This window comes from Trichosurus vulpecula, chromosome X, assembly GCF_011100635.1.
Source record: "Trichosurus vulpecula isolate mTriVul1 chromosome X, mTriVul1.pri, whole genome shotgun sequence".
Classification (NCBI taxonomy): Eukaryota; Metazoa; Chordata; class Mammalia; order Diprotodontia; family Phalangeridae; genus Trichosurus; species Trichosurus vulpecula.
Genome location: NC_050582.1, coordinates 30,472,935 through 30,500,422, shown reverse-complemented (window position 1 = coordinate 30,500,422; position 27,488 = coordinate 30,472,935). Strand labels below are relative to the sequence as shown.

The window sequence follows — 27,488 nt, the reverse complement described above, 5'->3', positions numbered from 1 at the left end:
TGGGCAGACGATGACACCTACATAAAGTAAAAAGCACCTACCCTTGCTTTAAGTCCTCCAGTGAGTAAACTTACCTCTCCTAGGCAGCCACTTCCACCTCGAGATAACTTTTAGCTTTTCCTTCTTTCCTTAAATCGAGCCTAAACACTGCCATTTCTAATTCTGCCCCGATATACCATGCCAACGCCAAGCCCCACCACCCACCTAGCTGAATAAAGCGTCCTCCACTGACTGTCCAACACCGCAGAAAGCCTGAAGAAAGATGACTGGGCATCAAATTTTAAAAAAATCAATCCCAGGCTGGGGGGTGGGGGAGGGAAGGGACACTCACATTCTCCTCCAACGGCAGCCCTTGCTCTGCTCTGCCCTTTCCTTCCATCAAAAAGGTCACAGGGCATCGATCGCCCAGCCTTGTGGCCCGAAGGCCTGCTCCGCCAGGGCCATTCGGCTATGTCCCCGGCAGGCCCCTTCGGAGGGCCGAGGGCTAAGAAGTTCGGGCTTCCTCCCACGGAACCCCGCAGGCGAATGCTCTCCCAGACAGGACCACAAGCCTAATTCTTCTCCCATGCGGTCGCCCTTCCAATCTGGCAGGGACTAGGAGGGAGGGACTTAAAAAAAAAAATTGGTTTGCTGGGTGAGGACGAGTGTTGGGGAACGGGGAAGGTTTTGAGAACCAAGTCATCCCAGGGGGTGTGAGGGCGGGAAAATTGCTCAGGCTAGCGAGGCATGCTGTCTAAAGGTTGGAAGCCTTCTTCCCGCTCTTTTTCCCCCACTGTCTTCCTTCAATCTGGCTGCTCTCTTCCTCCCCAACTCAACTGGCCGCTTTTTTCCTTCCTCTAGTCTTTCTCCCTGCAACCCCTCTTCCCCTTCCCTTCCTCTACTTCCTCAGCTCCTCCACTCCCGACCCAGGCCATCGCCTTCTGTCTCAGCCCAACTCGCCTCCCACGCTGAGAAAAGTCGAGCGAACTTTCCCTCTACACACTACTCACAGACTACCTCCGCCTCGGGACGCTCCGCCTGTGAGCGCATGCTCAGTGGGCTTCAACAGCCGCCCCACCCGACTCTGCTCATCCCCCCTCCCTTCGGTTAGAGGCTCAGAGCCCGAAGATTTCGTCAGGGTTCGGAGCGCATGCTCAGTCTCTTTACGGAAGCCGGTTAGGGAGGAGTTGAAGGTGGAGGGGGGGGGGGAGAGGAGGCGGCCTCTAGGGCCTCGGGAGGAGGAGAAGGGGGAGGAGGAGGAGGAGGCTAAGGCGAAAGAGGAAAGACAGGGACCCGAAGCAACGGCGGGACGGGTAACACCATGAATCCGTTGTGACGCGCGACTAGAGCGGTGTCGGGGAGGAAGGAGAGGAATAAGCAGCGGAGTTCTTCGCCATGAACCTGAGGGGCCTCTTCCAGGACTTTAACCCAAGGTGAGGCCTCGCAGCGCCCCCCGGGAAGTGAAGGGCCAGAGACACCGGGAGGGAAGAAGCAGGAGGTGGGGGGAAGCAGCGAGGACAGCTTCGGGGGACCAGGAAAGATCCTGAGGCTCGATCTGTGGGCCCCTCTGCTTTCTCTTTTCCTATTTAAAGGTCCTTTCCTGGAAACGACCCTTGTTCTCCTTCATTCTTCTCCCCTGACATTACCATCAATTCCCCTCACCCCTCCTAGGCCAAACGTTGAATGTCTGCTTTCAAGTTATTTGTCAGTTTGCACACACACACACACACACACACACTCACACACTCGCCAACCGACTGCTTCCACGCCTTCCCCCCCCCCCCCTTCCCTTCATTGTTTTCACCACTTCCTTCTCGTTCCCTTGTTCTTTCTCCCACCCCCTCTGCCCTCCAGGGCTCAGCATCAAACCTCTTTCATTTCTCTCATCCTTGTGTTACTACCCTGCTCTCTGGCCCTACTACTCTAAACCCCCTAAGGTTTTCCTTCATTTTTCAACCTTACACTTTGACCTCTCTTAATTTTTCATTTATTTGTTTATTCTGCTGAATTTCTATCTGGAACCCAGCTTACAGTTGATGGCAAGATATACTTGTACTTGCCTTACATAGCATCTTTTAATGAGAAACTTAGAATTTTACACCTTCTTACTTCACTGTACAGCTTGGTAGGTACTGCTAGAGCCTTCCCTCTGCGCTTACTTCCTTCCCATTTACACTGTTTTACATATGTATAGGGTTGTTTGAACCTTGTCTCCCTCATTAAACTGTGAGCTCTTTGAAAGCAGGCTGTAATTTTGCCCTTTTTTGTATCCCATAGCTTAGCACAATACCTGGCACATTGCATGGGCTTAATCAATGCTTGTTGACTGACTGAAGCAAGAATTAGGTTCCTTATTTTACAGATGGAAAAACAGAGGCAGGGAAATCATTATTTTCCTTATCAAATCAGTGTTGAACCAGGCTATAGTGTCTTCCTGTATACAGCAATGCCTCTTTGGAACCTACACTCCATATCCTAGGCAAAAGTCCTGACACAGGAAAAAGGTCACTGAAAGTTTTCTAATATAGAGGCATATGGCTTAGATTGTAGTGGATTGTGTGTGTTAGTGTGAATGTGAGTGTGTGTGATAGAAATAGGCTGCATTATGGTTAGCCTCATAGGTATGTTGTATGGAGAATGGAGAACTTTTTCAGTGCTTCAGAAATGAGTTTTCCACTACTACAGATACCACTAAGAGCTAATGGTTGATCCCCATTCATTCATTCATTCATTCACCAGACATGTTAAGTGCCTGCTGTTTGCAGAGCATTGTGCTAAGGGGGAGGAGAAGAGTATACAAAGTCTAAATAAAACATAGGTTCTGTCTAAGTGGATCTACCAAAATGCTATATGGGGGCAAAGGTGGTGGGCAGGGTGTACAACTGAGATGAAAATATATATTACATGCTAAGTGCATTAGAGAATTCCAAAATAATGGGGATCGGGAAGGACTTCTTGGAGAAGATGATGTTTGAGGTGGGCTTTAAAGGATGGGAGTAGAAATTTAAAATAAGAACGGTTACGGCAGGGTGGATCTCCAGACCTAGGAAATCCTTTGAGCAGAGGTGTAGATGAGGAAGAGATACAGGTTGAGTTAGGAGTTTGAAGGAGAATAGAGGGAATAACCCAGTTTCCTTGAGGATTGCATACGATGCCTGAAGAGAAGTAAAATGAAGTTGCATGACATAGGATTCTGGGGGCCCATGGATGCCAGAAAGAGGAGTTTGACCCTGATTTGGTAGGCAGTAGAAAACCACTCAGGATGTTTGAGGAGTGGCATAATGAGCTGTATGCAGACAAACATAAGACTTTTGGCAATATAAAGAATGATTTGAAGGGGGTGGAATTAGAAATGAAGTGCCAAAAACTGAGTTTTTTTAGTGTGAAGAATGAGAAAACTAATTAAAAACTGAACTTGTGGTACAGTGAAAAAACACTAGTTCTGGAGTTGAGGATCTAAATTCAAATCCTCTGTTATCTTGGGCAAATCATTTAATCTCCCTGGACCTCTGTTTCCTTCCTTATCAGTAAAATGAGGGACTTGGACTAGATAGATAAGCTCCTGGGGCCCATTGTGATCTAGAGCTATGATCATAGGAACCTGCTCTGTGGCCTGGGGCCACTCCTCTATTTGTCTTAGTGGTGGAGGGAGTTGGATCTCTCACCAGAAATGTGACAGTGATGGTACAGCACTTTCCTGCCGAAAAGTGTTCCAAATCTGTTGGATAATAATCCAGCAATTCAGAATTCAAAAGGAATCAGAAGTAATTGCTATGGCATAACTGGATTTGGAGTCAGATGACCTGGGTTCAGATCTTTGACTCTGTGTGACCTGCGATCTAGATGATCTCCAAGGTCTCTTCCAACTCCTAATCTATGACCCTTTGACTAAGGGTGTTGGCAAGGAGAACTTTGCTATTGCAGCTACGAAAACATTAGCAGGAGTTTTTTTGGTTTTGTTTTTTAAACATTTTTGGTATGTTGAGTTTCTTCTGAGATTAGTATAAGAAAATTTCATATGCCGTATTTGACAATCATCAACTTATTATTTTAATTCTACTCAAGCTACATATACTTGAAAAGTTAAACTGTCTTTTGTATTGTAGTTTAACTATATTTTGTATTCTATTTTTGTATTGGCACACTTTGAAGTCATTAAGAATGAACTGGGTTGTAGAAAGATTCCAAGAAGTGTATTTTTTTTTCTCTTCAAACTAAAGACTGTTGATTGGTAATGTTAACAAATCAATTTTACATCAGTTTAGTGGGATTAGAAGGCATAGAAAGGCTATAGTTGGCACTGTTGAAGAATTTGGTGTGTTTTGCACAATAGATTTGCCTTTGTGGCATCTTTTCCTCTTTATATGTTTTGAGGGGCCCTTCAGACATACTTGGTGCTATTCAACACCAATTCAACAACATTAGACTCTAGTTCAGGCATAGCAGTAACCTGGTACAGTGAATAAATTCTGTGCTTTGAGTTAGGAAGACCTCAGTTCAGTACCACCTTGGGCAATTTCCTTGACCTCAGACAGTTCCCCAGGAATCCTGTTCATGTCTGCCTTGATTGGAGTTTCCCACTGCCAGCTGGTGGGTATTGTGCTAGGTATAGAAAGATGAAAAACCACACACTTTCTGTGCCCTTGCCTTCAGGTGACTTCCTGTCCAATGTTGAATTGGGGAGAGAACCTGTTGTAGTGAGTGTGGGTCCCTGCCTTATAGTGCTCAGTTTTTAAAAGGTACTATACATATAATAGGAAGAATACTGGGATATCACATTGCTTGCCTTCTTGGGGAGGGGGGAAGGGAGAAACAGAGGGAAAAAAATTTAGAACTCAAAATCTCATAAAAATAGATATTGAAAATTGTCTTTATGTGTAATTGGAAAAAATAAAATACTGTTTACATAAAAAAAGAAAGACTACCCAGCTCTGGTTCTGCGAAATTTGCCATTGATAATAATTGAGTCACTCTTTGGACTTTGATTGTAAAACAACAACATTTGATTAGATCAGGGATTCTTAACCTGGATTCCATGTACTTTAAAATGTATGTGTGTGTGTGTGTGTGTATAAACTGTATTTCTGTATTGTTGGTTTCCTTTGTAAATGCAGGTATTTTATTTTATTTTATGCATTTTAAAACATTCTGAGAAGGGGTCCATAGGTTTCACCAGACTGATGGCCCAAGGCGGGGGGTGGGAAACCTGCAGCCGGCCTAGAGGCCACATGTGGCCCTCTAGGTCCTCAGGTTCTGCCTTTTGACTGAATACAAATTTCACAAGTCTAGGCCCAAGGGATCCATGACTCCAGAAAAGGTTAGGAATGTCTGGATCAATAAGGCTCCTCCCTGGCTCCAAGATACTAAGAAGCAGTGGTAGTCTCATACTCCCTACAGAATCCTACAATCTAGGAGCCTTTAGGGGAAACCCCATGTTGTAATTTTCAACTACTACTTCCATGGAGTCCTGAAGCATGGGTATCCTATGCCTACCCCCCACCCCCATCAGAAATAAATTGTCATTACATTACATGAAAGAGACCCAAAGCTGTGGCAGGTTCCTAAACTCAACAGTGGTTTCAGATCATTCTGGCCCTCTGAAGCTGAGGTAGCTTTCTTTTCCCTCATGCTATGGGAGTTGAAGTGATCTGGATGTTTTTTTCAGGTTAGGGCTGATGCTGGGTTACCAGGTAACAGCTGTGAGCCTATTTCCAGAATCGTGAAATTCTTTTCACAATTACTCTCTAGTTTCACAGCAAGTTAAGACTTGCTGAATCAGATGTGTTTGCTTCATCAACAGTCATTACCTGTATGAATGAGGCTTTCTAATGACTGGGGCACCCTAGTCATGGGATTTCTAAACCTCAATTCAGAGGAGCTGCTGGTTTACGTGTATCCAGAGCATCAGTGTGACTACTTTAATCCTTTCCTAGAATCATGAAAGCTGCAGATTCCTTACTGCTTCAGAGATACTGCAGGGAATAAAAAAAGCTGCCCAGTATCTGTGGCCTAAGAGCCATCTTTGGGACTTCTGAAGCATGTAGTAGACTCTAAGATAGAACTGCAATCATGGCATCCTTTTTTTTTGCCAATTAGAGTCTGGGGTCAGCATTGTTCCAGCATGGATTGTTAAATGAAGCTGAGGGGGAAGGAGCCTAGGTAAGAAGAGAGGAAAGGAGAGGAGAGGACTAGTCCTTTTAAAGATTCAGTATGTTACATCTTTTAAAGCCACATCAATAAAGCCATGTGAGTATAAATGAATAGCAGAGGATGATGGTTGAACTTTAATAGGTGTCATCAAAATATTTGTATTTATAATGGATGATTTTTAAATGATGTAACTAAAATTAAACGACTATAAATTTAACTATTTTTCTGTGACTGTTTGTAAAAAAACTGTCGAGAAGATTGAGTCATAAAGCATTGGATCTATTCTACCCTCCTCATTTTGTAGCTGAACCAACTGATGCCCATAGAGATGAAGTAACTTGCCCAAGGTAGTAAGTGACAGAGCTGAGATTTGAACTCCGGTTCTCACCCTTGAAATTCAGCATTCTTTTCACTGCACCTCACTGCCAAGCCTGCCCCCCAACCCCTTCCCTATCCCTAGCATTAGGAGTAGATGAGAGTGAAAGAATCTAGAGGAAACCAAGTTGGTTTCATGTTCTACATCTTAAAAGTTTTAATTATATCTTGAACCTATGTGGATAAGCAATGATTTGCTCACTCAGGAAAATTAATTTGGAGGAATTGTAATATACAGTATATTGAATAAATGGGCCTCTATCATCAACTTCTTGAGCATCAACTGCACTGGCTGAATATAGTATTTCTTTCTCCAGCTCTATAGTTCTTAGTCATTCAGTCTGTAAACATTAGCACCTACTATGTTCCAGGCACTGTACTAAATGTTGGGGATATAAAAACATACAAAAGATAGTCCTTGCCCTAAGGAGCTCACAATCTAATGAGGGAGATAACAAGTAAATAAATATGAATAAACAAGTTATAGCCAGGATAAATGGGAAATAATTAACAGCAGGAAAACACTAGAATTAATAGAGGTTGGGAAAGGCTTCCTGGAGAAGCTGAGATTTTTATTGGTAGTTGAAGAAAACCAGGGAAGGCAGTAGGTAAGATGAGGATGGAGAACAATGCTGGGACATTGAGAGGTGGAGTGCCTTAGTCATGGAACAGCCAGCAGGACTGTATCACTGGAAGCAAGAATTTATGGCAGAGAGTAAGATGTAAGAAAGACTGCAAAGGTAGGAGGGGGCTAGGTTATGAAGGACTCAGAACTCTATACAGAGGATTTTGTATTTGTTCTTGGAGGCAATAAGAGCCATTAAGGGTTTATTGAATAGGGTGACGTGATTGGATCTGTGCTTTAGGAAAATCACTTTGGTGGCTAAATAGAGGCCTGCCTCAGGGTGCTAGCAGTATTGGGAGAGAAGGGGGCATATCTGAGAGATGGAATTGACAGGCTTTGGCAACAGATTGGATGTGGGGGTAGGGGAAAGGGGAGAGATAGTGAGGAATGGAAGATGACACCCAGGTTCTGAGCCTGGAGAACTGGAAGGATGGTGTTGCCTTCTACAGTAGTAGGAAAGGTAGCAGGTGGGAAGGGCTTAGGGAGAAAGATAATGAATTCAGTTTCAGACAGGTCGAGTTTAAGATGTCTATTCAACATCCACTTCAAGATGTCTGAAAGACAGTTGGACATGCAGGATTGGAAGTCAGCAGAGAGGTGGGGGCAAAATAGGTAGATTTGAGAATCATCAGCATAGAGATGATAATTAAATCTATGGGGGTTGTGAAATTACCAAGTGAAACAATAGAGAGAAAGAGAAGAGGACCCAGGACAAAATCCTGAGGGACACCTATGGTTAGAACATGTATGTGGATGAGGATCCAGCAAAGAGACTGAGAAACAGTGGTCAGAGAGGTAGGAGGAGAACCGGGGGGGGTTGTCCTGATAACCTAGAGAGAAGAGAGTATCATGGAGGAGAGAATGATCAACAGTGTCAAAGGCTGAAGAGAGGTCGAGGAAAATAAGAACTGAGAAAAGGCCATTGGATTTGGTGAATTACGAAATCATTGGTAACTTTGCAGAAAGCAGTTTCAGTGGAATGATAAGGTTGGGAGCCAGACTATAGAAAGGTAAGCAAATGAAAGGAGAGAAAGTGGAGGTACCTATTATAGGAGGTCTTTTTTGAGGAGCTTAGCCACAGAGGGTAGAAAAGACAGTTTATCAGGGATGGAAGGATCAAGTAAGGATTTGTTGAGGATGAGGTATGTATATAGGCAGTAGAGAAAGAGCCAATAGAAAGGGAGAGATTGAAAATAAGTGATAGAGTGGGGATGACACAGGGTTATCTGGTAGAGGAGGTGGGATGGAATGGGATCACTTGAGCAGGTAGAAGTCTTAGCCTTGGTAAATAAGGCCACCCCCTAATTTTACTTTGTGAATATTACATGAAAAATATACATACCAAGAAATAAAATCATATATGCTGTCTGTCATCAGTGGGGCAGCTACATGGTGCAATAGATAGAGCTCTAGGCCTTGAGTTATGAAGATTATTCTTCAAATCTGACCTCAGACATTTACTAACTGTGAAACCCTGGGCAAGTCATTTCACCCTGTTTGCCTCAGTTTCCTCATCTGTAAAATGAGCTGGAGAAGGAAATGGCAAACTACTACAGTATCTTTGCCAAGAAAATCCCAAATGGGGTCACAGAGAGTTAGACACGACTGAAAAAAATAACTGAACAACAACAAAAATCTATCATCAAAAACCTAATATTTGAAGTATTAAGAAACTCTTGAGGTGTTATACAAATATCTGAGGGGCTGTCATGTGAAAGAGAGATCTGACTTGTACTTGGCCTCATAGATCAGGCCCAGGGTCAATGGGTGTTTCTTTTGATGAAGGTGTGTCCTTCCAGAGCCACACTGTAGTGATTGCACATTTGCCTCATTGCACTCAGATCTGTAGTTTGGCTTGGTTTGGGTATTTATGTGCAGACATTTGAGGCCAGGGTTTTTATCTTGCTGGCAATTTTATTGGATTTTGTCTTCTGAATTGCTAGGCATCTATTGTTATTCCTGCCACCTTGCAGCTACCCTTTATGGTATCTAGTTTGATGTAGATCTGGAGGCAGTTTTCTTCATCCCCCTTCCTTTTCAATTTAAAATTCTTCTAATTAGATTTGCAAGACTCTCAGCAAGTAGATTCTGACCAGCCCTAAAATCTCCCTGGCCAGGAGCCCATTACTGCTATATTTTAAGCTGTGATTCAGAAATCCAACTCCTGTTCTCAGATACCATCTTCTTAGCCAGCTGTTCATTTGGTTAAGGGATCACTCCTTCCCTATCCTATTTTTTAAATCTCTTATCTCAAACTGTCTATAAAAAGTCGAGTCTTCCCTATAACAACCTTAGTGATATTTCACTGCGGTCAACCTGATCACTTTTAGAAATTAACCCAGAAGCAAGTAACCACATTATGTCATAAGGAACTTTCGTTTAAGGAGGTGCTTTGATTGGAACCTAGACTCTGCAGGCAAAAAACCACACACAGATGAAAGTACATAAATCCAAATGACTGTTGGCCCTTAAAGAAGTCCCGTTGGGACATTGGGTATACAACTTAGTTCAATGATGCTGCCATTGCCTTTTTGAAAATCTTCTTTGGGAATAACCCCAAGCCTGGGTAGAAAACCATAGAGGAGCCAAGTAGTTTGACAGTCAGTCTTTGACTGTTAAGCCTGAGCAGAGTATTTATATTTTTCTTGAATATAAGCATACCTGTGCTCTTGAAAAGTGAGTGCAGGGCTGGCAGGGTCAAAGAGATGAAGGAAGCATTTTAGGAATACTTCAAAATTCCCTGAGTTAGGTTTCCTAGTCTGAGAGCTTGGCATTTTCGTTTGCCCTAAGTGATCACAGGTAGAGTGGCAATACAGGGACATTAGGACTTAGGAAATATTCATCAAATCAAAACCTTGAGTTAAATTCCAGAACCAAATGTTCTCCAAATGGTAATTCAGAGTATGTGCTCCTTAATCTGGGCCATTTGTTACTCAGTCTTGGGTATTTATACTCCGAGTATAAAATATGGGTAACAACATTTCCCTTTTGTTAATAATGTTTGTAATTGTATTTCCCAATATTTAATTCAGTCATACAGATAGTCTTTTAATTCTGTCAGCTCTCATGTTCTAGGCATTTTATGAACCACATTAATTTTGTTTTTATGGTATGGTTTAACACCGAGGTGTCATCCTCACTAAGAACCTGCTGAACCAGATAAAGCTATCATTGGGAAAGTTTTAACGAAGTAAATAAAAATGCAATAACACAGATAATATTAATTTTGGGTTTTCTAAATCAATATGGCTCCCACAGGGATCTGTTTCTATTTGAGTTTGACACTAATGGTTTAATATACATCCTTATTAGTATATAATACACTTTTGCATCTGGAATTAAACTAGCTGAAATTTCTATTCAGAGATTTTGTTTACTGTTCACAAGGTTCTGCTTCATGTCAAGGATAAAGATGTTCTTCTAAATGAGACAATTTGTCATTGAAACTGTATTATCAAGCTTAGGAGGTTCCTAAGAACAATCTAGTATCTAGAGATGATGTATAAATTTATTGTTGTATGTAAATTGTCAGCACCTCAACAAGGAACAAAGAGTATGAAGAAATATGAGGAAAAAATTGTAGGCAAAGATGTAGAGTGAAGCAAGTAGATACTAATGTATGCATCAACTACACCTTCTCTGCCTCTAAGAGTTTTAGAGAGTTGGCTAAAACACCGAGGAATTGGTGTCAGGACTTCCCCACGGTCATACAGCCAGGAAGTGTCAGAGAGAGATGGGAAGCCCACTCAGCTTTCTTCTGTCATCAAGGAAGTCTGAGGAAGGCAGAGTATGGCACATAGGGATATACGTTGCAGACAGTAAGTATGCTGGTTTGTCTATGTCTATCAACTGTATTAAAACAAAATGTATTAGTTTACAGAATGCAAGGGGGAAAAGAAGCATTCATTGTATTCTTTTGGGGGGGTAGAGGGGGTGAGAAGACTACTCTTCCCTGGAGGACAGGAGGGAGAATAGGCACAAGGGCTTTTATATTTTGACCCAGGCTCTGTTTGCTTCCCAAAAGGTATTACTGATTACTAGCTGTTTCTTCCTCTGCTTCTTTTTATTCTTTTCATTCTGTTCACTTGTGAAGAGGAAGAGCTAGGAAGTAGAGGCCTGAGCAGAGAGCTCCATCCAAGTTTCTGCAAAGCAGACACATTTATATAGCCCTGTAAGCTTTACAAATGGCTTTCTCCACATCAACTCAATGAGTAAGTTAATGCAGACATTAGCTTTTTACAGAGTAGGAAGCTCAAGCTTAGAAAGGTGAATAGATTTGTCCCAAGTCACACAAATAAACAGCAGGTGTCAGACCTAGAATTTGAACCTGGAACTCCTGAGTTAAGCCCAAAGATCAGTACCACTACCATTCGGTGACACTGGAGGACATAGGTTAGTTTTTTTGCAAGGTGAAATTAAACCCCTTTTAGCAATTTCATCGGCAAACGTTAGGTTTAAAAATCATAGGAAGTGCTGTAGCCTCCAACTGAATCTGATTCTGCAGGATTTTTTTATGCTTGGGGAAAATCACCATTATGATTACACATATAGGTCCAGGACTTAGTAAGACCTCCTTTTAGAATTGAAAGTATTATATGATTTTTTTTCTTTTTGTTTTTGTCATTCTTTTTGTCGTGAAAAATTTAGATTATAAGTAATTAAAGTCAGGATGACTAAATGATCCTGTAAGATTCATATGGGGGATTTATTTATATTCTAATCATATGTCCCTTCAAATACCTCATTAAAATTTTGTATAAATATTTTTGAGACATCAAGAGGGACATGTTTTAATTATCTCAGGTGAGTTGTGATTATTTTGTACGTGTTTAATGTTAGGTTATGAAAATGAATTTTGATTATTTTTTTTCTTTTGCAGAAGTTTTAAGCAGAGTTTAATTGATGCTTTTTGTTTTTACATCCTGGTCATTTCTGAATATGTCCATCATCCCCTTCCACTCCCAGTGAGTCTTTCCTTTTAACAAAGAAAAGAAAGTTAAGCAAAATCAATCTCCACAGCCCCGGGTAGAGAATATTTTTATGCTTCAAGGAACCTAAGTTTTCTCCTTCAAAATGCCAATAATGCTTTGCTAAAGGGAATTATTTTCAATTGTTCTCTCTCTCTCTCCTTTTGTTTTTTTTTTTTTGTTTAGTAAATTCCTCATTTATGCTTGCCTGCTGCTGTTTTCCGTGCTGCTGGCCCTTCGGCTAGATGGCATTATTCAGTGGAGTTACTGGGCTGTCTTTGCTCCAATATGGCTGTGGAAATTAATGGTCATTGTTGGCGCCTCAGTTGGAACTGGAGTCTGGGCACGTAACCCCCAGTATCGGTAAGATTGCTTTCTCAGGGAGAATGTGTGATTAGGTTCTGATGAGTTTAGCAGAGATAACTGCATGTCATAGATATGTGTATGATTTTTAAATTTGTAAACCCTTTTTTGTATAGGTAAATATAATGGTTATTGACAAGGTTGTGCTATAAAAGTATATCATAATTTTATGGGAGTTCTTTTTTCTTCACATAAGGTACTGAGCTGCATTTGAAAAAAAAATACTCTTTTTGATACAGAGCATGTGACTTGTAGAGGGGAAAAAATGGGATAGTCATCTGAGCATAAACCTGGAGTGTTTTTTTTTCTATTTTTCGAATCGTAGAGTAATAGAATGTTGCGGCTGAAATATATCTTAGACATCTTCTAGTTAAATCCTCCCATCTTGCAGGTGAGAAAACTGAGGCCTAGAGGGATGAAATGACTGAGCCGGAGCTAAAACCCAGGCCTCTTGCCTCTCAGTCCAGTGTTGCTCCATTACACTGAACTGCCTCTGCATTTCCTTGTTTATTTTTTGGTAAAGTGAGAGTAATTAATTTTACTTGCTATTTGACTTCTAAGGTTTTAGAAAAAATACTTTCTAAGCAGTTCTCAATTCAGGAGTGGGCAGCATTTGTAAGTTACCCAGCTATCCCTTCTCTCCACCCCTTCTCTGGGACTTGCTCAGCTTTTCTGGAGAGACTAGAGGCTTTTAAATTGTATTAGAATAGACACTCATTTGCAGAGATTCTTATTTACTGATAAACTCACTAGCATAGCGGAAAGAATGCTGGATTTAAAGTCAGAGAACTGGGTTCGAATCCCTTCTCTGCCAACAAGTGCTGCCACTTGCGTGACTCTGAGCAAGTCACTTAACCTCTTCAGGCCTCAGTTTCTCCCTCTAACACTTGTGGTAGTTGGGCTTCTAGGGTCCTTCCAGCTCTATGTTCCTAAGATATATAAAAGGGTATGAGGCTGTGGTAATAATCCTGGAAAAGAAAGATGCACTTGAATTTAAAGTTGTATGCAAAAAGACCAATGTCAGCATTTAGACTTGGTATAGTAATGCTATCTTTAATTTGCTGTGGCTATTGCCAGCACAAGTTTCACTGGACAAGGAAGCATCTGGTGGTGTTTTACTTATGAGTATTCTTACCTTCTTCATTGGGAAAGGGAGTTCTTCACTATGAAATCCCCACACCAATAAAATCACAGCCCCAGACCCCAAAAAGTAAAAATAAAATAATGAAGTTATGAGGTGGGACAGTCTAGTTTGGTTGTCTGAGCTGTCATTTGATTCCATGTGGGGTGGTTCATTTACATTTTTAAGATTCCAATTAAGAAACTAAGTTCTGTTAAGTCTTTCTTACTTTCCTTTACATGAATAAAATATTTGATACTGTTTTGCAAATAAGACTCTCAAAGTTTCTAAATTACTCTTAGAACGCTTATTTCTAACAGAAATTTGAACTGAGATATTTGGTATTTTCTTTTTTCTTTCCTCATGACCGTTTTTAGAGCAGAAGGAGAAACCTGTGTGGAGTTCAAAGCCATGCTAATTGCCGTGGGCATCCACCTGCTCCTGTTGATGTTTGAGGTTTTGGTCTGTGACAGGATTGAGAGGGGAAGCCATTTTTGGCTTCTGGTCTTCATGCCGCTGTTCTTTGTCTCCCCAGTATCTGTTGCAGCCTGTGTGTGGGGATTCCGACATGACAGGTCACTTGAGGTAAAATTTCATAAACTAAAAGTGGATGTTTTACAGTAAAACCTCTGGTTACTTATTTTTATCATGAATTTCCTTCCAGTCATTTTAATGTAGTTTTGTGTGTGTATGTGTGTGTGTGTGTGTGTGTGTAAAAATACAAGAAGATGGCAATAACAGTATCCTTTTCTTACATTTAAAAAATGTACACAAAGTAATAAAGTGATCCATCAGAAAATTATACCGATTTTTATATCTAAAGTTATTTGACCCTTTACCTCTAGCATTTTAAAATATTTTATATTCATCAAATTGACTAAGTTTCTGTTAGTCCCTTTGACCTTCCTTTTTGACTATGTAAAGAGTAAATTTCTTTTTTGTTTTGTTTTTGTTTTTTGCTGGGCAATGGGGTTAAGTGACTTGCCCAGGGTCACACAGTGTCACATATGTCTGACATCAGATTTGAAACTCAGGTCTTCCTGACTGCAGGGTTGGTGCTCTATCCACTGCACCACCTAGCTGCCCCAAGAGGAAATTCCAATAGGCACTGTTTGAAAGCAATGGAGAAAAACTTTCACATGAGAATTTAACCTGTACTGTAATAGGAAGCCCTGCTACAATCTACCTGGCCAGTGTTTATTGAAAGCCTCTAATGAGGAGAAACCCACTACCTTCTGATGACCTTCTAAGGCCATCTGTTCCACTTTTAAGATAGCTGTAATTGTTAGAAATTTTTTTTCTTACATCAAGCCAGAATTTTTCTATTTCTACTGTTTACACATTGCTCCTAGCTCTGAGGCCAAGCAAGTGTACCTCTTGTATGCAACAGTTCTTCAAGCACTTGAAAAGAGCTGTCATGTCATCGCCTACCCCCACCTGTCTCCTTTTCTCTAGGCTAAGCGTCCTCATTCTCTTCATCCAGTCCTCTGATGGCATGGGCTAAAGGCTTTTCTCTATCCTGCTTGCCATCTCTGGATGCTGTCAAGCTTCTAGCAATGTCTTTCCCTAAAATGTGGAGCTCAGAAGTGAACAGAGTACTCTAGATATGGTCTGACCAGGGCAAAGTATAGCATAAAGTTTAGCTCCATACTCCTGGCAACCATGCTTTTCAATGCCTCCGAAGATTAGGTGAGCTTTTTTGGTTGGCATATCACGTGTCAGTTCCTTTTAGACCATAAATCCTCTTCCCCTTTTTTTCAAAGCTAGAGAGAAGCCTTTTTACAACTCCCTTATTTTGTACTAGTAAGGTTGTTGGGTTATTTTTTTTAACCGAAGCATGATGCTTTACATTTGTCTCTAATAAATGCCAACTTAATAGATTTAGCCAAAATAGTGTAGCCTGCTGAGATCTTTTTGGATCCTGATGCTGTCATCCCATGTGTTAATTATCCCATCTAACTTTGTATTAGATGGCATACCTTTTGAATTTATAGATAAGCCTTTATCCAAGTCATTGATAAAAATGATAAATAGCACAGGGCCAAGCACAGATCCCTAGGCCAAGTTGACAGTGAACCATTTAATGACTATTCTTGCCATGTGGCTATTCACCAAGTTCTAGAGCCACCAATTATACTATCTTCTAGCCCACGTTTCCTCAGCTTGTCCATGAGAAAAGCATGAGTCTTTGTCAAACACTTTGCTTATATCTAAGTAAACTGTAACTACAGCATTCCCTGATCATCTACTAGTCCAGTAATGCTTTCAAAGGAGCAAATTATATTATTCCAGAATGACCTGTTCTTGTTGAAGCCCTTTTGGCTCTTTGTGATTGCTGTTTCCTTTTTGAGATGTTGCCTAACCATCCTTTTGAATAATATGTTTTAGAATTTTGCCAAAAATTGAGGTTAAACTCATTGGCCTATAATTTGCAGACCTCAAAATGAAATTCTTGTTGTTGTTTTTGAGAAAGTAAATGTACATACAAATGCTAACAGTGTTGCACATTGGACAGTTATTTCCAACTGCAGAGTTAGAGAAAAACGTTTTCAGAGCCACAGTCTTAGAAGCCCTACTAGAAGGAAAAATATGGCAAAACCTGCCTGTCTCTTAGCTTCTGTGTTTGCCTCCTTTGTGCTGGTCATTGCAGTATTTGGAATATTAGGATAGAGCTTTGAAAAAGGAAATGTCACCGTATTAGGAGAGTGTGGCTTGCTAGCCAGACGTGGAGGTGAGACTAGGTGCTTGTTACAGTTCCTTTGTCGCCACTTTGTCATGTTTCGTTTTCTGATAGTTGATTGTAGCAGCAACTGTTCTGTCATTGACAGGAGTTCTCACTAGACTAGAGAAGCACATGCTAAGGCCTCTTTTACTTAGGACGGCAGCATTCATTTCTTTCATGATACAGCCTAGACCAGGGATGGGGAACGTGGCCACATGTGGCCTCCAGGCAGGTTCCCTACCCCTGGCCTGGATTAATCACCTCCCCCCAAAAATAAGCAAATCAACTACGTATGAACCCTTTTTCCTGATGTATAAGCCTAACAAGATACAGGAGACTAAACACCATACCGTTAGCAGTGCAGCATTTATACTTCCATTTCTCTGTACAGGTAAAGTCTTTTTTTGAGTTGAGTCCTAGAAGATTAAGAGGCAGAAGCCTTCAGTTAAACTTGCTGAATTCTAACTAGAATATCTCACAACTATCCTGATTTGGTCCATTACCAGTTCATGTTAGCCATCCTCCTCATAATAGCAGGGCTGCCCTTTTCATTCCTACATAATTGATTCTCTATCTCACTCCCAACAGGAGTTATTCCAGAGTTATTGTCCTCCCTCCTCAAGCACCTCACGCCTACTCCTCACCACTTTCTTTCTCAGCTGAGGACCTTGCTTCTTAATTTACTGAGAAAATTAAAACCACTCCACACCAGCTCCCTCTTCTTCCATTCTCTTCATCTCCAACTCTCTCTTTTCCTCCAGTCCCTAACAAAGGCCAACCTTCCCAAGGCCTACCCACTTCTATATGGGCACTTGATCTCATCCCCTCCCATCTTCTCCTACAGATTGTATCCTCACTCATCCCGCTCTCTCCAGTCTTCAACCTCTACTTGTCACTTGGTTCTTTCCTTACTGCATTCAAACATGCCCAAGCCTCCCCCATCCTTAAAATTACCCTACTTGACCATACCATCCCCTCAAGCTGTCATCTCCTTTCTGAGCCAAAGTCCTTGAAAAAAATTATCTACATTTACTACTTCCACTTCCTGTCTTCCCACTCACTCCTCATCCTTTTTCAGTCTGGCTGCCAACCTCATCGTTCAACTGAAATGGTTCTCTCCAAAGTTACCATTCATCTCTTGAATAGCAATTTGATGGTTTTTCTTCTCAGCCCTCCTCCTTCTCAGCCTATCTGCTGACCACTCTCTCCTTCTGAATACTCTCTCCTCTGGATTTTCATGACGTGACTTTCTCTGTTTCTCCTCCCTGTCTGACTGTTCCTCCTGAGGGTTCTTTGCTGGCTCATCATCCATATCATGCCATTCATGTGGGGGTGTTCCCCAAACTTCTACCCTGGACCCTCTTTTCTCTTCCTTTTATCCTCTCTCAGTAACCTCATCACTGTCATGGGTTTAACTATCACATCAACAGCTCTCAGACCTGTATATCTAGCCATTGTCTCTCCTGACCTTCAGTCCTACCTTGCCAATTACTTTATGGGGAATTCCAAATTGGATGTCCCGGGGTTATCTTAAATTCAACACATCTAAAACTGAACTCATCATCTTTGCCCCTAAGCCCTCCCCATCTTCCTAAGGGAAGGGACCACAATCCTTCCAGTGTCCAGGTTCCTAAACTTACTGTTGTCCTGGACTCCTCACTCCCGTACATGTCCAGTCAACTTTCAGAATCTTTCTTAGCATCTCTCAGAGGCAGCCACTTCTCTCCATTCACAGAGACTTAATTCAGTGCCTTATCACCCCTCATCTGGTCCCCTGCATTGGTCTCCTTATTTGTCTCCTTGCCTCAACTCGCCCTCCACTGCAGTGCTTCCTATGCACTGCTGCCAAAGTCATTTTCCTGAGCATAAAACAGATCTGACTGTATGATTCTCCCCTACTCAGTCAACTCCGCTGGCTTCCTGCTGCCTCATTTGACATTATACTTCCCCCTCCCTCCAGCTAAACTGGTCATCTTTCAGATTCCCATACATGATATACTTTTTCCCATCACTATGCCTTCGCACTGAACATCCCTCATGCCTAGAATGCATTGCCTTCTTGTACCTCATAGTGTTTCTCTCCCTTTATGACAAAACTGGGGCATCATCCGCATGGAGCCTTTCCTGATCTCATGCCCTCCCTCTAAAACTGGTTGTTTTTAACTACTTAATATATATTTGTATGAATTCACTTTGTATTTATGCTTTCTACGCTTACATATGTATTTGCTATGTCCCTCTTTAAAATTTAAGTTCATTGCAAATAGGGATTTTTTTCATTTTTTTGTAACACAGAGCCTGGCACATAGTAGGCACTTAATAAATGCTTGTTGATTGGTTGAGAATGGATAAGCTAGAAAAAAGAAAAACATGGAAGACAGTTGAGATACTAAGTATCTGTTTTTGACTGACTATTTTGTCTTTATAATAATTTAGCTTAGAATCTATATTGTCTGTTAGGAAGATTGGCTAAATTTATCTTTTAAAAAAAAAGTGCTCTCAAAAATACTGCCAAGTATTCGTATGAGAATGTGCAATTTCATAATGCCACTTACATTGATTGTAATTTTCTTTTAAGCTCATAGATGGTTTATGCTTTTGGTTGTTTGGGGGTTAGTGATAAGGAGTGGTCTGGACCTGAGATTTCATGGTGATGGAGAAGTGGGAAAGGAGTGAATCTTGATGTGAAAATTCCTTCCACCCATGCAGATTGATTGGCAGCTGTTCTGTTACTTTAACTTAGAGGTCAAGACCCACAATTTAAGATGCTCTGAAGTGGTCAGGAGTAGTAAAAAGTTTAAGAAGCCCTGGCCTACAGCACTAAGGGGTGACATAGCATGAGTCAGAGATACGACTTGGACCTAGGGCTTCCTAGCTTGAAGGCTAGCCCTCTAGCCATGATACCATCCTGCCTCTCTTTCATTATGTTAACCTTTTCAAAATGCAATCTGTACTTGAAGCTCCTCTGTTCTTGATTGCCAGATGGCTGACTTAAAAAGCCTGAATAAACAAATCTTTCACTAGACCTGTAATCCTCATCAGTTTGGGTACTCCCTCTGTTGTGGAGAGCACAGCCCGTCCATGCCTTCTCCTCTTTTTCATTTCTTGTGTATGTCACCCTTTAAATTGAAGATTTACACATTGAAGATGTGCACACTGTGCCGAAAGCCTTTCTCCAGATCTGTCAACATTAGACATGGAGCTCTTGAGTCACACATATTTTACATATTATACTTTGTTATGTGAAATATCTACCTCCTTCTCCAATTCTGCATGTTCTTGAAGGTAACTGCCATACCCCTTTTATTGTTTCTTCTTCAGGAAAAATATAATTAGAGCAAAATTTGAAAAATGTACTGTAGTGAGCACCACCCCCACCCCCACCCCCTTTATCCTGGGACCTACATGCAGACTCATGCTCATACATGTGCATCTTTGTCCTATAGCCCTATCACATGTGCAGTCTTGAAGCCAGGTTTTATTCATCATAGTATTGTGTCCAAGGAGACCTAGAAGAGAAGATTAATAGTCATCATGACTTGATTTTCCAGACAGAGTGTCTTCGTAGCCTAGGTCCTGGGATCGCCTCCTGCCTATTTTTTCTCAGAGAACACTGGTCTCTGCCACCTATCTACTGAAGTTGTATTCTCTCAACTTACTCCCTTCCTTCAACTAAATGAAATGACATGGCATATTCATGCAGTCTACAGCCCCCAGCCCAGGGAATGAAGGGCTGAAGAATAGATTCCAAGCAGTGGAGGGAATTTGCAGGATAGAATTGTGTGTCAGATGGAGTTATTGCAGCACACCACCGCTGTGCTGCCTGTCTTGCTTTCAACCTGGGCAGTGAGGAGAATGCCAGTGTCTGAATGAGTGAGTGAGTGAGTGTCAATTAGCCCCATCTCGTTGCTGTCTATCCTTGCTCTCCATTAACACTGATAATCAGGATTTAACTGTTGGGCTGAATTTATGAACCCCTTTAGGTAATATGTCATTACAGTTTGTAGTATGCTAACTTAGAAATGGCAGTATTTTCCAGCTTTGTTGTCAAATAACATTTTTCTTCTCCGTTCTTAGTTAGAGATCCTGTGCTCCGTCAATATTCTTCAGTTTATATTCATTGCCTTAAGACTGGATAAGATCATCCATTGGCCCTGGCTAGTATGTACCTTGTCTCTTTTTTGTAACTGCTTTTTAAACTCTTGCCTCAATTAATGGGTATAAAGTTTACTTATGATTCCTTATTCACTTAGTCAAAAGGAAGGAAGCAAGTAAGGAAAAATGAGTCACAACTATCATGAGTAAAGGTGAGTTTCCCAGGCTTCATTTAAGTTCTTTGGTTTTGATTCCCTCATTGGAAGCCACTATTGAGCACCGGTTTATATCTGGTGCTCACTTCTAGGTGCTCTTTGCATAAAAGCAGCATTAAGGTTAGAGGTCTGTTGGGTCATGACTGATGCAGAAACCATGACAACATAGAATTTCTAGTCTTAGACACCAACAAGAAAAAGTGATTAAAGATTCAGAATTAATTGTGTGAAGGGTCATGTTTCCAATTTATTCATTTTTCTGTGATCATAGATTTATTAGAGCTGGAAGAGACCTTAGAAATATTCTAATCCAACCTTTTCATTTTACAAATGAAGAAAGTGAGGCCCAGAGAAGGAAAGGGACTTTCCTGAGGTTACACTGGTAGTAAGAGGCAGAGCCCTAAAATACAATTCAGTTATAAGTGGATGGGTAGATTTTCAAATCCTAATCATATGAAACAGTACTATACAACATTCTCAAATATAATTAGGCAGAGAAAGCACTGGCCAGTCCTGGTCATTTTATCTTCCTTCTACTCTGTGTATATCTTATATATGTTGTCTCACCCATTAATATGTAAACTCCTTGAGGGTAGGGACCATGTTTTTGTCTTTCCATGTATCCCCATTGCTTAGCCCAGTGCTTAGTAAAAATTATGTCGATTGATTGATTGCTACCTGTGTGATCTTGGGCAAATCACTTAAGCTTCCTGGGTCTCAGTTTCCTCAGCTGTAAAATGAGTAGAGGCAGAGTAAACAAGATGGCTTCTGAAGTTCCTTCCAGTTCTATATCTGTGATCCTAAGAAAGATCAAGTAATAGGGGGAAATATTAATCATACCTATTAAAAATCCACACAAGAAAGGAATCAATAAAGGCATCTATAAACAAAATACCTGGAGAAGGCAGTGCTAAAACTATGCAACAAAATTAACTCTCAAGAGTGGAAGACTAGTCATTGAGGGCAAATGCTAATCTCATGCTGGACCCCTGCTGTGATGCTCTTCATGCTATAGGCTGGGTTAAGCATTTGTTAACAAGGGACTTTTAATATAGTCTAAAGACAGACTCACTTCATCCTGAATTCATCATAAGGGGTAATACGTCCATTCCAGTGTCTTCTCAGACAGTTTGTTTAATGCGGAAGGATTTTTTAACCATCTTTTGTGCTATGGACACAATAATATTTTTTGATGCATAAAGTAAAATATGCCTACGATTACAAAAGAACCAGAATATTTTTAAAAGTTCCCAGACCCCAGGTTGAGAACCCATGCAACAGTAGGAGATTCTGAAGAAGAATTTCACACACAAAGGCTGAAGAACACGAGGCCTATAGGAGTATAGATCAGGATGAAGTCTAGTTATTTCTACTTAGGGGATCATGTACCTATCTGACAAGGTTTTAATAATGATGTGTGTGAGAACAGTATGAACAAAGAAAACATGATGTAAGTGCACATTATCATTTTTTAAACTCTGCTAATGATAACCTGAACCTTATAGTGAGCTTTTACCAAGGCCTACCACAAAATCCTTAATCAATAAAGAGGTCTTTTCTTCTTTTTTCTCCAGGTTGTTTGTGTTCCTCTGTGGATTTTGATGTCCTTCTTGTGCCTGGTCGTGCTATATTACATAGTTTGGTCTGTCTTGTTCTTACGCTCTATGGATGTGATTGCAGAACAAAGGAGAACTCACATAACAATGGCCATCAGCTGGATGACAATCGTTGTTCCACTGCTTACATTTGAGGTAATCATTCCTCACAGCAGCTATGTGCTAGTGTTTATTGGGGATCTGTTGTGATCCAGAAAGTCAGATGTTCTGTTTTCTGATGTCAGCCTATAAAAATGGGAAAGCATTGTTCTTTTTTCTTGCCTTAATGGCAAAGGCATCATGCCCTTACAAGAACAAGAGGGATATGTTTCTGTGGAAAATGCTAGCATTTAAAATTTAAAATTTGGTAACTTCCATTGAAGTCTTTCTCTCATGCCAAACCGTGGTATGGAGGGTTAACACTGCCATCTTAAAGCCTAAGTTAGTGGAGTATAAGCTCTGGCAACTTCTACTGATCTGGAAAGGCTTTAAGTACTGGCCCAACTCCAGATTGTAAGTCTGTTATCTGAGGATCAACCTGAGTTCAGAAAGCCTTATCACCAAATGGTTGGCCAACCAGTGATAAATGGTTTTAGGCCATAGCAACTCATGGCAACATACTAAGTTACGGAGACTTTGGATTCGCATCAGTGGATTAACTGAACATGTGCATTGATGAAGTCACCAATTGTTGAAATACAAAAATAACTCTGACAAACAGTATTTTTAGCTTTGTGTAGGCGGCCGAGAGGTGGGTAGATAGAAAAATCCAATAGGTGGGTTTTTCTTAAAGGTAGACAGGGTTCTGATTGTCCCCTTCCCCACCACCCACTGTTAATAGTGCTAGAGTTGACATTGCTTAACAGATCTCTTGCTTCTGACTTCATCTGCCTTTTTTTAATATTTCTGAACAGATTATGTTGAAAACTTTTTCTTTTAGATTCTGCTAGTTCATAAACTGGATGGCCATAATGCATTCTCATGTGTGCCTATATTTGTTCCACTTTGGCTTTCATTAATAACTCTAATGGCAACAACATTTGGACAGAAAGGAGGCAATCACTGTAAGTCAATATCTTGGAAATATCTTGGGTTTTAAATTTCAGTTGGCTGTTTTATATGACAGCTTTAACTGTGCCATTTAAAAAGGTGAGTGGCAACATGACATAGTGGAGAGAAAGTCAGCCTTCAAGCCAAGAAGACCTGGGTTCAAGTCCCACCTTTAATACATACTGGCTGAGTAACATAGAGTAGGGCCAGAGTTGTCAAACATGTCACCCACAACACTCCCAAGTGCAGCAGCAGAACCAGATCAAAATGTCATTAGGAAATACTGAATGAAATAAGTAAAAATACAATAAAACACCCGCAGGAATCCTTACATAGGGATTAGTGGCCCCCACTTAATTTGAGTTTGATACCACTGATCTAGGTAACTCCATTAATATTAGAAGTTGTATAGAAAATGCCAGTCTACATTAGTAGAGGAAATAGCCTCACTTGGAAGTTTCCTCTACCAATGCAATCACAAAACTTGTCTCTATCTTTAAAAGGGCTATAACCTTGTGAGGAAAAAAATGGAATTTCAACTATCCAAGGACAAGGCAAGTTCTTATTGGTGGTTAGGAAGTAGCAGGATTTTCTGTGAAGTCAAGAAACTTAAAAAAAAAGACTTACCTTCCATTTTTGTATGCCGTTCTGGAAATTGCGCATGGCTGAGATCTATAGGGTAATGTGTACAGTCCCATATCCCAGGAAGCACCATTGTCTGAGTCAGCCACAGGTATTCTACTAGAAGCCACCTAGGAACCCAAGGTTAAGCTGACAAGGAATCACTATTCCTCAGTTTCCAGAACCTCCTAAGAGTAACTCTGGATCTTTTTTTATAGGTTTAAAGTTGTTTATTTAGAGCAGAGGTTCTTACTCTGGCACCCATGAACTGGTTTATTTTATCCTAAATGTTTTGATAATTATATTTCAATATAATTGGTTTACTTTGCAATTCTACATGTTTTATTTTATGCATTTAAAAACATGATTCTAAGAAGAGGTCTGTAGGCTTCATCAGACTTCCTGAGGGGTCTCACAACACCGAAAAGGCTGAGCCCCTGATAGATAGGAAGAGTTTTTACTTTCTGTCTCGGATATTTAAATGCCTTGTATGGTCAGGTGTGAAATAAGACAGAAATGCTTGGGAATTTGACACATGAGGAAACCCTCAAAGTAGCAAGTGGCATGCTCTCCATCTCAGCTACTTTGCGAGGTGTTTCTATTTAATTTGGGGGGGACTATACTCTGGGGGTGGCTTTATTTGAGGGTGGTACCTATTGTATCACAACGAAGTCAAAAGAAAAGGTTTTTTTAAAAATTCATTTGGGAGAAACCCTTTGATTCATTTGAAACAAATAATGCATCTTATCCTCACTTTGGAGGAATAAAGAGTAAGTAGGAGGACTTGTAGAAAGAAGACATTTCTACAGTCTTGAGACAAAATGAATCCTTTATTTATCCTTGTGGTTATATTTCTAATTTTCCATTAGAAAATCCAAAAAATGCCTAAACACCTTTTTAGTAGACTGCATCTCTATAAACTTATTTAAAAAGTGAATTTTACTTGACATAAAACCTAATTTTTTTTTAAAGAATTGAACTCTTCTTTTCAGGGTGGTTCGGAATTCGTAAAGACTTCTGTCAGTTTCTGCTTGAAATTTTCCCTTTTCTAAGAGAATACGGAAATATTTCATATGATCTACATCATGAAGACAATGAGGAAACTGAAGAAACACCAGTCCCAGAACCTCCAAAAATTGCTCCTATGTTTCGAAAGAAGACTAGAGTAGTTATTACACAGAGTCCTGGAAAATATGTCCTGCCACCTCCAAAATTAAATATAGATATGCCGGATTAAGTTGGAATTCAGGAATTGGATGGACAGTATATGGCATAAAAGATACACAAGACAAATATCTTCTACGTTACTTTGCCTACATTCTAAACTGGAACTGGAAATAAGAGTCAAATCTTTTCATCTCATGCTTTGAATAAATATCACAGCCACTAGTGAACCATCAGTATGTAATATGTAGATATTGACAGTTATTTTAATATATGTCTGTGTGTGAAAAAGCTTTCAAGATTGATACTTAAAAAGTTTCTATCAGCAAGTTAAATTGATTTCGTAAGATTGACCAATGGGGTACTTGCCTAGCTGTTTTTTAAATGCTACCATGCCTTTCAAAAGTAGTACTAGTCTCAATGGTGAAGCATAATCTACAACCAGCGTAAATATTTCTCTATTCCACTACTTGTTTCAAAGCATCATATGCATTATTTTTAGTGTTGCTCCTGTTAAGATTTTCTTTGGGCATGCTCATAACCATCTTTAATGGTCTAACTGGTGAACCTTTCTAATGGAGTGACTCCATGCCTGTATAGTATTTATATGAACGTTTTAGCAATGTGTAATATATTCTGTTAAAATTCTAGTTCTGTACAGTATAATTATATTATGTTAAAGTATTTTTAAAAGCCTATATATGAAAATATATGTTCTATTATGGAGAAGTCCTTTCAAGTCTTTTAAAAACATTAATGTGTGTCTGTTGGGTATGGGAACTTATTAAAGTAGTTGATATGACCACAGAGACTGAAAATTGCATTGATTTGAAATTCCGATTTTTGTATATTTAGGTCTATACTAATCAATCAGTGAAGATAATTTCACAGCTTGATATATCACATTATCAGTAACCAGATTTAGGTACCAATTCCAATTGGAAATGGGCAGTTTTAGCTTTCATTTGCATATGGCATTCCTGTCTTGTTGATGCAATACATCTGTACAGCTCTGTTATTTACCACTTTCAGTCACCACAACTGCAGCAGGTCTGATCTTAGAACACTGAAAATTAGAAAGAAATAATTGGTATGTCCATTTCCAAAAGGCTTGAAATCACAGTTTACCAATACTAGAAAGCATTCATTATCATTGGGATACCGAGAGTTGACTAAGGTGGGAGTTGGGAGGAGGAAACATATATCATAATTCAGTTTATTTTAAGGTCCAAAATGACTTAGTGGCCATAAGTAATGCTACACCAGTTCAGATACTTTTACAAATGAATTGAAAAGTCATTTATTAGTATTAACCCAGTGCCGAAAAGGTAAGAAGTCAGATTCCTCCAGCATAACAACCTTTTGACTACAAATGAAAAGAACTATTTGACACTTTTCCTCAGGATAGCTCTGAAGGTGTTTGATTTGACAATATAGGCAACTTTTTTAATTGTCTGAATTCTGTTTAATGTAAATAACTAAAATCTTTGCACTGGCCTAGGGACAGATATGTTCTGTTGGGGGGGGGGAGGGCGGGAACATAGGTTTTCCAGTTTTATGTGTAAAAACTTGAGCTAAAATTCACTATTTTTTCCCTCTACATAGCTGTTCAATAAACTGGTTCCTCATTTTTCATGTGCATATTGTGTAACTTGTTTTGTGTGATGGTCATAAAAAACATTAGTTTTCCCCTCCTGATGTGATGTTGCCATAGTAAACCTGTTCAGTACAGGAGGATGGGGAGGAGCCACTGGAGTGGCTGACCTCCTCTAAGTCAACATCTTCCCTAAGTGTAGTAAGACTTCAGTTGGACTCAAACAATTAGATGTCCCTTGCTGTATACAATCCCCTGGACCTGTTTCAGTCCATCTCAGAAGCTGGAGGGCAGTCAGCAAAGTGGCCACGCCTCCCTCATCCTGCATCATATGTTGGTGGAGAACCTGATGTTCTAAGTCATACAAAGCAGCCCTTTCACTGTATGTGGTTCACTCAGCTGTTGACCTCAGTCCGTCTGGAGATCCCATCCCACTTTGGGAGAGCCCTAATTGTTAGAAAGTTTTTCCTTACCTAACAGCTGACCTTAAGGTTTATAAAGCACATGTTATTTGACTTACTGCATCCTCAATGCTGTGAGCTCGCTGCTATCATTCTCATTTTACACATGAGCACACTGAGGCTTAGAAAAGTTAATGACTTACAGTCACTCAGCTGGTAGTGTCTGAGGCAAAATCTAATCCCAGATGTGTCTGACTTTGAGGCCAGCATGCCATGCTGTCTAATCACTCCACCACTATCTTATCTAAGGAGCCTAAATGTGCCTCTTCAAAACTTCCAGATATTGTTCTTAATTTTTCCCTCTGGAGTTAGAACAAGTGTAATTTTGAAAAAACAAAGCTTATGTCAACAACTGACTCAACAGATCACAGTGAAGTTGCTGCGCCTGAAAA

At 40.4% G+C, this 27,488-nt stretch overlaps 1 protein-coding gene across 1 annotated transcript; it reads left to right on the top strand.

The window, feature by feature from the left end:
* Positions 1-1,133: 1,133 nt before the first annotated feature.
* TMEM185A (transmembrane protein 185A) lies at positions 1,134-25,846 on the top strand. Its single transcript, XM_036740339.1, has 7 exons — positions 1,134-1,412; positions 12,283-12,459; positions 13,957-14,164; positions 20,379-20,462; positions 22,186-22,362; positions 23,147-23,270; positions 24,870-25,846. Exons 1-7 carry the CDS (start codon positions 1,375-1,377, stop codon positions 25,112-25,114), a joined length of 1,053 nt encoding a protein of 350 aa, XP_036596234.1. The 5' UTR covers positions 1,134-1,374; the 3' UTR covers positions 25,115-25,846.
* The last annotated feature ends 1,642 nt before the right edge of the window (positions 25,847-27,488 follow it).

What these genes read in the sequence shown, in the direction of transcription:
- TMEM185A (XM_036740339.1), top strand. Translation starts at nt 1,375, where the DNA reads ATGAACCTGAGGGGCCTCTTCCAGGACTTTAACCCAAG. An exon ending in TTCCAGGACTTTAACCCAAG is followed by an intron (nt 1,413 to 12,282) that starts GTGAGGCCTCGC and finishes TTTTTTGTTTAG; the next exon opens with TAAATTCCTCATTTATGCTT. An exon ending in ACAGAAAGGAGGCAATCACT is followed by an intron (nt 23,271 to 24,869) that starts GTAAGTCAATAT and finishes TCTTCTTTTCAG; the next exon opens with GGTGGTTCGGAATTCGTAAA.